The sequence below is a fragment of the Anomaloglossus baeobatrachus genome, chromosome 3 (assembly GCF_048569485.1).
Source record: "Anomaloglossus baeobatrachus isolate aAnoBae1 chromosome 3, aAnoBae1.hap1, whole genome shotgun sequence".
NCBI classification, from domain to species: Eukaryota; Metazoa; Chordata; class Amphibia; order Anura; family Aromobatidae; genus Anomaloglossus; species Anomaloglossus baeobatrachus.
The window spans coordinates 362,179,033-362,192,364 of NC_134355.1; the positions used below are offsets into that span (position 1 = coordinate 362,179,033).

General features: G+C 48.4%; 1 protein-coding gene across 1 annotated transcript in view; it reads left to right on the forward strand.

Annotated features, from left to right (window-relative positions):
- Nucleotides 1-6,634: 6,634 nt before the first annotated feature.
- Nucleotides 6,635-13,332, forward strand: part of LOC142295294 (gamma-aminobutyric acid receptor subunit rho-1-like) — a 321,792-nt gene continuing 315,094 nt past the window's right edge. The window contains exon 1 of the mRNA XM_075338408.1: nucleotides 6,635-6,860. Coding sequence (XP_075194523.1) covers nucleotides 6,739-6,860 — 122 coding nt within the window. The 5' untranslated portion in view covers nucleotides 6,635-6,738. The remainder of the gene's footprint in view (nucleotides 6,861-13,332) is intronic.

Sequence of the window (13,332 nt, forward strand, 5' to 3'; positions counted from 1 at the left end):
GTGTGTGGGGATGATGGGGCCGTTGTGTGCGGGGATGATGGAGGCCGGTGTGTGCATGGATGATAGAGGCTGGTGTGTGCGAGGATGATAGAGGCCTGTGTGTTCGGGGATGATGGAGGCTGGTGTGTGCGGGGATGATGGAGGCCGGTGTGTGCGGGGATGACAGGGGCCTTGTGTGCGAGGATGATGGAGGTCGGTGTGTGCGGGGATGACAGAGCCGGTGTGTGCGGGGATGATGGGGGTGTTGTGTGCGGGGATGATGGAGGCCGGTGTGTGCAGGGATGACAGGACCGGTGTGTGCGGGGATGATGGGGGCATTGTGTGCGGGGATGATGGAGGCCGGTGGGTGCAGGGATGACGGGGGCATTGTGTGCAGGGATGATGAGGGCCGGTGTGTGCGGGGATGATGGGGCCGGTGTGTGCGGGGATGACGGGGGCGTTGTATGCGGGGATGATGGGGGCCGGTGTGTGCGGGGATGATGATGGCCGGTTTGTGCGGGGATGATGGAGGCCGGTGTGTGCGGGGATGATGGGGGCATTGTTTTGTTGGTGGAATGATGGAGGCCGGTGTGTGCGGGGATGACTGGGCCGGTGTGTGCAGTGATGACGGGGGCATTGTGTGCGGGGCTGATGGAGGCCGGTGTGTGTGGGGATGACGGGGCCGTTGTGTGTGGGGATGAAGGGGGCCGGTGTGTACGGGGATGATAGAGGCCAGTGTGTGCGGGGATGATGGAGGCTGGTGTGTGCGGGGATGATGGAGGCCGGTGTGTGCGGGGATGATGGAGGCCGGTGTATGCAGGGATGATGGGGCCGGTGTGTGCAGGGAATGACGGGGGTGTTGTGTGAGGGAATGATGGAGGCCGGTGTGTGCGGGGATGATGGAGGCCTTTGTGTTCGGGGATGATGGAGGCCGGAGTGTGCGGGGATGATGGAGGCCGGTGTGTGCGGGGATGACAGGGGCGTTGTGTGCGAGGATGACGGAGGCCGGTGTGTGCGGGGATGACGGAGCCGGTGTGTGCGGGGATGATGGGGGCGTTGTGTGCGGGGATGATGGAGGCCGGTGTGTGCGGGGATGACGGGGGCATTGTGTGCGGGGATGATGAGGGCCGATGTGTGCGGGGATAATGGAGGCCGGTGTGTGCGGGGATGACAGGGGCGTTGTGTGCGAGGATGACGGAGGCCGGTGTGTGCGGGGATGACGGAGCCGGTGTGTGCGGGGATGATGGGGGCGTTGTGTGCGGGGATGATGGAGGCCGGTGTGTGCGGGGATGACGGGGGCATTGTGTGCGGGGATGATGAGGGCCGATGTGTACGGGGATAATGGAGGCCGGTGTGTGCGGAGATGACGGGACCGGTATGTGCGGCGATGAAGGAGGCAATAACTGCAGTGACGGCAGCACTGATCGCGGCTCACTTCAGTCACTTATGGGATTTGCGGTCACTGGTGCGTCCTTCATCGGTGACCGGTGATCAGGCTGCGACACAGACAGAGCCGCAGGATGACAATGAAGTCGGGTGAAGTTCAGCAGAGTTCATTCTCATAGCGCGACTGTCTGTGTCTGCTGTCAGCGGGCATGGAGCTGAGCTGAATGGCAGAGCCAGCATCCAGCATACATTCTGCATCAATTCTGCAGTCACAATACATTCATATGTGCTGCCAAATCGCTGCAAAATTATATGCATGGACACTACGCAATGTGCGCAATGTTAATAATAATATCCAAATTCAGTGTATAGTGTGCGGGGTTCTTGAAATAATGTCGATCTCCTTTTTTTTTTCCTAACCGCGCGCACAGTGGTTCAGTAAAGGCTGTCAGCCAATCACACACACACACACAGCAAAGTGCATTTTTTGCACACAAGCAAGGGCATGTGTTATTGGCTGTGTATCTCACATGTCCTTGCCCTATAAGGACTACTGAGTATTTTCACTTTTGGACACCGAGGAGGGAGTTTACTCTGTATATACGTACTTCATACCAGAACTGGCTCATCTGGATCGATCCGTGCACCTCCTGATTTGTCCTGTGGCTTCTACGCTGGTAACCTTTTTTGTGTTTTCTATGTGCTCAGACTAAGGCTGCAGGAAGTTCAAGACTTTGGTTTACCTGGTGTCGGTGTCAGCATCTCTGTGGATGGATACCATGTTTGGCATAGGCTGTTTCCTTGGCTGGAGACTGCCCTTCCTGTGGTTGTTCCTTCCCGGTGGAAGACCTGGCGAGTTTCCTGCCAGCGTTGAGACATGTGATGGTGTTTCCGCGGCAGTCCTGTTTTGCATATTTTCCCAGGGGGCCTTGTTCTAGAACCACTGCGTTGAGAAACACATCATGGTGTCTCCGTGGTGTTGGATGTTGATCTCCCTAAGGTCAATCATCCTTGCTTATGTAGTCTTTTACTAGGCATTGCTCCCACTAGCCAGTTTCCTACTCCACACTGATGAGGGGCAAATACCCCGAAACAGCTGTCTGTGGATAGATACCATGTTTTGGCATAGGCTGTTTACTTGACTGGAGACTGCGCTTCCCGTGGTTGTTCCTTCCCGGTGAAAGACCTAGCTAGTTTCCTGCCAGCGTTGAGGCATGTGATGGTGTTTCCGCGGCAGTCCTGTTTTGCAGTGTCAGCATCTCTGGACCGTGTGAGTACGTTGTGCCCCTTTGCTCCCAAAGGGTCCCCAGCCTGCCAGCACCAAGCCTCGGGACACCTTCCCCTGCCCACGGAGGGGTTAACATCTACAGTTGCCATTCCATCGCTCCCAGGCGCTCCCCTCTCCCCTAAACGCAGCAGCGGTGGTATCCCAATTTTTACCACAAGTCGTGGGTGGTGTCACGAACATTATCAATCCACCCTTTCCACCCCCCTTTTATTTTCGAGAGGTCGAGCGACGCCGCCTCGGGTCCAGAAACCCCTCGAGCCACTGCGGATCCGGATCCGAGCAGCTCGTCGGCTGTCGCGGGGGCGGTACATATATATATACAGACAAAGAAATAACGGACCTGGTGGGGAAGGTGAAAGGTGCAAGCTCACAATTTAACTCCTTGTATAAGATATATATGTAGCACCCACGGGTCAGGGGTTGAAATACTCGTTGCCGGGCCGGTGATGTCGGGTCTGGAATGTCACGGGTGGCCCTGCCCAGCTTTGTGGCCCCGAGGGGCACACCAAAAGGGGGAATGGGGATGGGAAGAGGATGGGTGATGATGAGGATGATAAGAGTTGTGGATGTCTCGTGAAGCCACCTGCGGTACGCAGACATGGATTAGCTGCCGCTGCAGTCGCTGTCCTCTGGGGCGGATGGTGTCGCAGCTAGGATAGTTCAGCTTCCCGCAGGTGAAGCTAGGCCCCAGGGAGGATGATGGAGATAATAGTGGCCGTGGGTACCAAAGCACGGTGCGACGATTCCAGCAATAAAGTAGTTGCAGTTCCAGGTCTTTTACTCACAGTTCAGTTGTCACCCTTGGAGTGCAGGTTTCTGCCGTGATGGGCCCCAGCCGATCCCGGGTACCCGGGTGGAAGCCACCACCGGTGTTGTGGAGTGTGAGACCTTCATTCCTTGCACGATCGGTGTAGATCCCCATGACCTAAAGTGCTTGGGGACCCCTGATTGGTGTTAAAGTTCCTGTCTTGTTCGCAGTCAGCGTGAATCAAACATGGGCCCAACCATGGTCCTGACTCCTGACTCTTTGTGCTGCTGTGCCATGAGGTCTTTGGTAGCCAGAAAGACATGAAATCCCCCTACCCTGCAGAATCTGGTGGCACAACGTGGAGTGTACGCCATCCTAGGGCTCTGCACCCTGAACTGCCTCGGTGCTGAGGGAACTATTGAGCTCTACCTCCAGCTACCCTGTTGCTCCTGTGTCCCACAGCTCCATTGGTCATCTTCTACTCCTTCCAGTCTGCCCGGTCCTAACTGTGGAAGCTCTGAAGCACTCTCCTGTTGTGAATACATTTTTAAGTTTGGGGCTCCCTCTTGTGGTCAGTGCTGGCGGTGCAGTTGACTTGTGGAATGAGAGCCAGACACCTGTGGAGGACTGACAATCAGGCCTTTCAGATTGGGCCTATACAACTGAGTAGTTTTCTCCTGTTACTTTCCGGTGCTCAATGGATCTCCTATGTGCTAAGGACATTCTGAATCCAGCCCTTTTCTCTACCAGAACTCCTCTCAGATAAGTTGGTCTTTGTAGCTCTGTTTATTGTTTCCACTTTTGTGGTGTTTTTTTTCTGTTTTGATACTAATGCTTGATTTCTATTTTGCCTGTGTGGAGTTCTTGGTGGAATTGCATCATTCCCTGCTGGGAGGGCCTGTATACTTAGCTCCATGATTCTGCTATGTATTGTGTTTTGTCATGCTTGGTATTAAATTCAGTCCCTCATCTATATTAGTGTCGAGACGACTAGGTCATCATAGGTTCGTCCCACAGCTACTTCTAGTTGTGTGTCAGGATTAGGTCTGCAGTCTGTTAAGGTTCCAGCCACTCTGGTTACTTTTTGGGTTTCTGCATTTTTGATCCTCCTCGGTCACTGAATCATAACTCTCCACAGCAACCATGTTGTTCTGATTCTCAGACTATTCTGAGGTAAAAACTGTATGTTCTCTCACTTCCCCTGTGCTGCCCTCACCTTCCTGATGACTCGCTGGTGGCTGGGAAAACCCGTTTTTATTGTGACCCCCTTTAGCCCGGTTCCAGCGGGAAAGCACCTGAGCTGTCTGTGTTGTGTAAGTAAAAACCAGTGGTTAACCTCTTCCTTACCCTTGATTAGTATTGTACCTTAAGTCAGATGCAATACCCTGTGGTGACTGAGCCTCAGGGGTGCCACATATATGTCATGGAGAGTGTCAGATACTTTGATGCAGGCTCAGAAGCAGAGCTACTCCACAGAGGGCTGTTGCTGGCTATATATGTAGCTGCCATTTGCCTCTAGCGATTGGCATACCAAAAGGTCATTTTTGCCTCACTCTACATGTAGTACACCACTATCTGGTGTATTCTTAGGGATTCTATTCACATAGCTGCTCCTAGTACTGTAGCTACTATCTCCTTATCTCCTATAATGTGTCTCCCTCTCTATTCGCACATAAGGCAGTGCCTATCATATGTTTCTTCCACCATCTAGGTAATTCCCTCACCTTCCTTTCCATCAAGTGACCTCCTGATTAATGATGGGCGGACCCAACTGTAAAAGTTCGGATCCACGCAGGTTCAGAAGTATCCATGCACCAACCCCGGGCCCGGATCTGACAACTTGGGTAATTTAAAAAAATAAGGGAGAACGAAAGAAAATAGAGGAAAGCAGATGCGTTATACATACCAGTCTTCTGGTTGACCATAATATTACTTACGGAGCCGCTCATACTACTTCCGGGGCTGCTCATTATCCTTCATACATATGCACTGCATCCCCCACCCAAAAGCAGTATCGGCATCTGTGATTGCTTACAGTCAGACTGCTCTCCCACCCTGTGTGAGCGTGTCTGACTGCAACCAATCACAGATGTTGTGTGTGTCCCTATCATGTTGTAAAAATAAATAAAATAAAAAAAGCATACGGGTACAGGCTGCAGCTCCCGGCCTTGTGATTGTCTTGGCTATGTAGATATAATTTTTAATTATTTAAATAAATCATTTTAAAAAATGGAGTGAAGTCCCTCCCAATTTTGCTACCAAGCCATGATAAAGCCATCAGCTGGGGGCTGGTATTCTCAGGCTGGGGAGACCCATCATTATTGGGTCACCCCCCAACAAAATTGTAGACCTGCACAAGGCAGGGATTGGCTACAGGACAAGCATGGCAACAACTTTTGGAGCAATTATTAGAAAATGTAATGCAATAAATTGCAAATTATTTAAAAATCATACAATGTGATTTTCTGGATTTTTTTTTATTCTGTCTGTCACAGTTGAAGTGTACCCACGATAGAAATTACAGACCTGTCCATACTTTTTAGATGGGAAAACTTGCAAAACTGGCAATGTAACAAATACTTTTTTCCCTACTATATGTAAAAGACAATATTAAAAAGAAACATGATCTATTGAGAAATTGAAACAAAACTGCATATACTTACATATAAAGTCTGTAAAATATGTTTTCTTCCAGTTTTTATAACCTGCTGTATCTGCTTCAATACGATATGACTATACAGAATATGCTCTGTATGAAATGTATAATTTCAATATAAAAAGTTCATTACTAGAAGAAAAGGATATTTATTTATTTCTTCCAAAGATACATAAAAAATCATTTGACTCTTATTTCACAAATGTATGACTGAAATACGATTTTGTCTAGATTTGTTCCTTTCTATCCACCCCACTTTAATCAGTAGTCAGTTCCATTGACATGCAGCACGTAGGAGCATTTGGACAAGAAACTCTGGGGACATTTATTATAACTGACTGTTTTCTGGAGGTTATTAAAGAATTCTACAAATGAGCTCTTCTGCACAACTTCCATTGTAACATTGTTTTACATTGCCCTAAGCACCAAGCATAAAAGCGATTTTGAAAGAGACGTGAATTCTCCGCAGCCTGAAAATCCCAGCCATCTGACGTAGACGGATTTATAGGTTTAGTGGAAATTGCTTTCCCCTGCCTCCAGATTAAAAACTGAGTGGCGTTTCCTATCTGTATGGGTAAACATCCTTCTAATAATGAGATGACCCACCAATGTCTTCAAGAAAAAAACAAAATTTAGTGCTTACTCTGTGGACTATTTGGGGGCTGTAGTATTGGAGGTATCATGCTGACTTCCAGCTATTTTGGAATCTGCTCTCTATTTGTAATTTGGGCATTGAGTGTGTTTGCTGAAAGCAGATTTCATTTACAGACGAGAGTCATCCCTGAGGTTTATAAGCACGGCAGGTGAGTACCAATGCACCTTCTTCTCACTGTGCTACTTACTAATGCTGTATGATGACTGACAGGTTGTATGTCCATAATACATTATTTAAAATAATACATTCCAATTCATTGTCTATCTAATTCTGTATAAGCCAGTCCTGATTTTACGGTATTTGTCTAAACACATTTTAGCATTTGACGTGCAGAATTTCAAGCCATTGTCTTGATATTGAACATATCTTCATCTTCTGATGTACATCAAATTAGGATTATGGAAAAATGAATTTCTAAAAAAAAGTGTTTAATTCTCCATAACAAAGGTAGAGCCTATTTTTTGTTTGTGAATGTTTATGTGCTTTATGGGGTTAATACAATGAATATATTGCAGCTTACCCACAATGCCTGCAGCCCGTACAGATGTACGACGGGTGGGAGGTATTTAAAGTCTTATGTTCATTAGGTTGCTAGCAGTGCCGCATGGAACTTCATTGCAAAACAAGACAATTCTGTCGCACGTTACTCAAAGCAATATCATCTGTCGGCTCCAATTACTGTATTGTAGCTTTCACTTATTGCTGGAAATTTGGAAACGTTTGGATCTCCCGCCTCAGCAAGGCAGGAAAGCTGCAGACAGTTATGGTTTGCTGGACCTTGCAATCTCAGACAAGGTGGGGGCACAGGGTGCACTCCAATATTCTCCTAATATCCATGCTACTAGTATTCGGAATGTTGTACTGAAAGTAGCACTCCTGTTATTATTTTATTCCATAAACCTGGATAAATGTTAGTGTAGCGCAGTGTTAGTGTGTTAATATATTCACCAATCACTGGCTCCACGTAAGTCCTATGAGGCTCAGAATTTGAGGATCACACTGTACTTTAAAGAGAACCAGTCAACAGGTTTTTAAACCCCAAATATAATGTATGTAAAGTCACTGTAATGTTAAGTCTATACTTTTTGTTTTAGAAATAATTATTTCCGTCTTTGAGAAATGCATCAGCATCAACTTTTAATAAAAATGAGCCATAATGTGTCAAAGTTGTCACTGAAGCTATAGGTCTCTATTTCCCCACCCGCAGGCTGCCTCCTGCCAGAGAATGCATGCAGATGCCGCCACTCCATTTGCAGGAGGTCCTATTGTTGTCGAAGTTAAGTGGATAAAACATTTTTGTTCTTTACTTCTCCTCTCTATTGTGTAAGCATTAGCTTCCAAAGTTTAGGTTAGAATTCATGTTAAATCCAAGGGACCATTACCAGACCCTTTCTTTTTTACTGGGGGAGTGTACTTTTTCCAGTGCATAATGTTGACCAATCATAAGCAGGCAGCTTAGAACAGGTTTCTCAGTGTGAGACATGTAATGGCAGACAGTATGCTCTCCTTACTTGTCTCACTGCATAATGGTGTGAGATTATGGATGTAATATTAACATTTTTTCAGCTTTCATCTCATTACAGTGTTGGTGGAGGGGACTACAGCAGAGCTGAGCTTTGCCTCATTACAAACATCTGCAGCTGCAGTTTCCCTCTCACAGTGATTTCAGCTGTATCCCCCTCCCTAAAACTGACTGATACAGTGGGGGAAAAAAGTATTTAGTCAGCCACCAATTGTGCAAGTTCTCCCATTTAAAAAGATAAGAGAGGCCTGTAATTGACATCATAGGTAGACCACAACTATGAGAGACAAAATGAGAAAACAAATTCAGAAGATCTCCTTGTCTGATTTGGCAAAATTTTATTTGCAAATTATGGTGGAAAATAAGTACTTGGTCAATAAAAAAAGTTCATCTCAATATTTTGTTAAATATTCTTTGTTGGCAATGACAGAGGTCAAACGTTTTCTGTAAGTCTTCACAAGGTTGGCACACACTGTTGGTGGTTTGTTGGCCCATTCCTCCATGCAAATCTCCTCTAGAGCAGTGATGTTTTGGGCCTGTCACTGGGCAACACAGACTTTCAACTCCCTCCAAAGGTTTTCTATCGGGTTGAGATCTGGAGACTGGCTAGGCCACTCCAGGACCTTCATATGCTTCTTACGAACCAGTCCTTCATCACCCCTGAAGTGTGCTTGAGATCATTTTCATGCTAAAAGACCCAGCCACAGTTCATCTTCAATGCACTGGCTGATGGAAGCAGGTTTGCACTCAAAATCTCAAGATACATGGCCCCATTCATTCTTTCATGTTCACGGATCAGTCGTCCTGGTCCCTTTGCAGAGAAACAGCCCCAAAGCATGATGTTGCCACCCCCATGCTTCACAGTAGATATGGTGTTCTTTGGATGCCACTCAGGATTCTGTCTCCTCCAAACACGATGAGTTATATTTCTACCAAACAGTTCTACTTTGGTTTCATCAGACCATATGACATTCTCCCAATACTCTTCTGGATAATCCAAATGCTCTCTAACAAACTTCAGATGGGCCCGGACATATACTGGCTTAAGCGGGGGGACACATTTGGCACTCCAGGATCTGAGTCCCTGGCAGCGTAGTATGTTACTGATGGTAGCCTTTGTTGGGTGGTCTATGCGGGTCATTCACTAGGTCCACAGAATTTGTTAACTAAAACCCATACTACACACAGAAATTGGTAACAGCTGTAAAATACAATTCAATTATAACCATGGGTGTGGGGGTTTAGAGGACCAATAAGACCAGTCGGGATTAAACATGAAACCAAGTTGATTTCATCACACCAAGCTGCTTACCTGTTGTAGATTCAGTCTTCCCAGCCTGGTGCAGGGCTACAATTTTGTTTCTGGTGTCCTTCATCAGCTCTTTGGTCTTCACCATAGTGGAGTTTTGAGGTGGACTGTTTGAGGTTGTGGACAGGTGCCTATTATGCTGATAACAAGTTCAAACAGGTGCCATTACTACAGGTAATGAGTGGAGGACAGAGGAGCCTCTTAAAAAAGAAGTTACATGTCTGTCAGAGCCAAAAAATCTTGCATGTTTTTAGATGACCAAATACTTTTTTTCCACCATAATTTGCAAATTAAATCTTTCCAAATAAGTCAAGGTGATTTTCTGGGTCTGTTTTCTCCTTTTGTCTCTCATAGTTGTGGCTTACCCAGGGCCGGATTATAGGCGGGGCAAGCAGGGCTCCAGCCCTGGGGCCCCCACCAAAAGAGCTTCTAAGGAGGCCCCCACCACCAGGGCCATGCTTGCCACTAGGCACCTGTTAGCATTTTTTTTTCTTCACACCCTCTCCCCCTCCGTAAACACAGTCTAATAAATCAGCTGTGTTTTCGGGGGGGAGGGGGGGTGGGCGCGGGGTGTTGGCGCACCGCTATTTATTTGTATCTGCGTCTTTAAGACGCAAAAACAAACTGCGGGCACAGGACGCGGATTGACCCCGGAAGTACCAGCGCTTGCACTTCCGGGGTCAGAGGTGTGCCAATGAGCTCCCTGCTATGTGCTGCGGCCGTACCCAGCGAGGGGCAGGGGGGGCACGGTGTAGTGGGCCACTTTATCTGCTGTCCCCGCTGCGCTCCTCTGCAGTGTGTACATGCCGGGCACACTAGCTGCAGCAGGAGGCAGCGCGCTGTGCCGGCTCTGCTGTGTGCCCGGCATGTACACACTGCAGAGGACCGCTGCTTCCTTCTTCCTATTCAAATGTATTTGCGTCTTTCAGACGTAAATACATTTGAACAGCGCGCCGGGACTGGGCCCCGCCCCCGACGTGCAGCAACGTGATGAGATCAGCACCTTGCCGACGTCATCACAGTGCTGCGGGTGCCCACAGGGGACATCAGGAAGCGAGCACTCCATGAAGGAACTGAAGAGACAGGTTTAATTAATGGGGATGAGTGGGGAGGGGCTGAGGACACAACGGGGAAGATTTGTGAAGGAACACAGCTTTGTGATAGGCAGAGGAGGAGTACTGTATTCCGAGGGAGGGGGGAGGCAGGAGTGTGTAGTGATGGGGTACTGTAATTTGTGTGTGTAGGGGGTAATGAGGGTTGCATTGTATTGTGTGTGGGGGAGGGGTAATGGGGGGTGCATTATATTATATTGTGTGTGGGGGAGGGGTAATGGAGGGTGCATTGTATTGTGGGGGAAGGGATAATGGAGGCTGCAGAGGGTGCATTGTATTGTGTGTGGGGAAGGGGTAATGAAGGGTGCATTGTATTGTGTGTGGGGGAAGGGGTAATGGGGGGTGCATTATATTGTGTGTGGGGGGAGGGGTAATGGAGGGTGCATTATATTGTGTGTGGGGGGAGTGGTAATGGGGGGTGCATTATATTATAAAAAAAGAAAGTTTTTCCAGCTTACCCAATATATTATAGGATCAAGCTGCTATGATTATAGAGGCTCTTAGCACGGGTATATGGTAGAAGCTCTTACCAGCACAAATAGAAGAGATGAATCCAGCGAGCCAAAGTTGTAGTAGATAAAAAGTTTCTTAAGTCTTTATTTCAATCATATTAAAAAAAAGTCTTTGTCCATAGCAGCATAAATGATGACGGACAGAGGTAGGAAAAGTTACTGCTGGCGCCAGCAGTAACTTTTCCTACCTCTGTCTGTCATCATTTATGCTGCTATGGACAAAGACTTTTTTTTAATATGATTGAAATAAAGACTTAAGAAACTTTTTATCTACTACAACTTTGGCTCGCTGGATTCATCTCTTGCATTATATTGTGTGGGGGGAGGGGTAATGGGGGTGTATTATATTATGTGTGGGGGGAGGGGTAATGGGGGGTGCATTATATTGTGTGTAGGGGGGTAATGGGGGTGCATTATATTGTGTGTGGGGGGAGGGGTAATGGGGGGTGAATTATATTGTGTGGGGGGAGGGGTAATGGAGGGTGCATTGTATTGCGTGTGGGGGAGGGGTAATGGAGGGTGCATTGTATTGCGTGTGGGGGGAGGGGTTATGGAGGGTGCATTGTATTGCGTGTGGGGGGAGGGGTAATGGAGGGTGCATTGTATTGCGTGTGGGGGGAGGGGTAATGGAGGGTGCATTGTATTGCGTGTGCGAGAGGAGCAATGGAGGGTGCATTTTATTGCGTGTGGGGGGAGGGGTAAAGGAGGGTGCATTGTATTGCGTGGAGGGGGAGGGGTAATGGAGGGTGCATTGTATTCCGTGGGGGGGGTAATGGAGGGTGCATTTTATTGCGTGTGGGGGGTAATGGCGGGTGCATTGTATTGTGTGTGGGGGAGGGGTAATGGAGTGTGCATTGTATTGTGTGTGTGTGGGAGGGGTAATGGAGGGTGCATTGTATTGTGTGTGGGGGGAGGGGTAATGGAGGGTGCATTGTATTGTGTGTGTGGGGATGGGTAATGGAGGGTGCATTGTATTGTGTGTGGGGGGGAGGGGTAATGTAGGGTGCATTGTATTGTGTGTGTGGGGGAGGGGTAATGTAGGGTGCATTGTATTGTGTGTGTGGGGGGAGGGGTAATGTAGGGTGCATTGTATTGTGTGTGGGGGAGGGGTAATGTAGGGTGCATTGTATTGTGTGTGGGGGGAGGGGTAATGTAGGGTGCATTGTATTGTGTGTGGGGGGGTAATGGATGGTGCATTGTATTGTGTGTGGGGGGGTAATGGAGGGTGCATTGTATTGTGTGTGCGGGGAGGGGTAATGGAGGGTGCATTGTATTGTGTGTGGGGAGGTGGAAATGGAGGGGCTGCATTGTATTGTGTGTCGGGAGGGGGTAATGGGGGGTGCATTGTATTGTGTGTGGGGGGAGGGGTGATGGGGCGTGCATTGTATTGTGTGTGGGGGGAGGGGTAATGGAGGGTGCATTGTATTGTGTGTGGGGGGAGGGGTAATGGGGGGTGCATTGTATTGAGTGTGGGGAGGGGGTAATGGGGGGGTGCATATTGTGTGTGTGTGTGTGTGTGTGTGTGTAGGGGTTGATGGGGGGGTGCATTGTGTGTGTGTGTGTGTGTGTAAGAGGTGATGGGGGGTGCAGTGTGTGTGTGTGTGTGGGGGGGTGATGGTGTGTGGTTGTGTGTGTGGGGGGGGTGATGGGGTGTGTGTGTGTAGGGGGTGATTGGTGGGTGCATTGTGTGTGTGTGTAGAGTGTGATGAGGGGTGCATTGTATTGTGTGTGTGTGTGTGTATATTGCGTAATGGGGGGTACATTGTATGTGTGTGTTTGTGTCAGAGCTGTGTGTGTAAGAAGCAGTACTGTGTGTGTGTATATATGAATTAGAGCAGTCTGTGCGGCCCCCCCTATATGGGTCCCCCAGAGCGCTATGTCACCGATCCCAGTAATGAGTACACCACCAGAGCTGTTTGCCACTCCAGTAACATCTATGCCCCCAGCCCCACCTGTAATGTATATATTGTAGCCCCCAGCCCCTCCTGTGATATATACAGTATACAGCAGTGCTGTCAATATGCAGTCATGTCTGTTAGTGACAGCCATCGTGAAACACAGCCACATGTCCTGAAGGAGCTGGACGGAAACAAGTGGGAGAGGTGAGTGAGGCTGCTGGCGACTTCCCCATATTAATACCTATAAGGGCTCATGTGCACGTAACT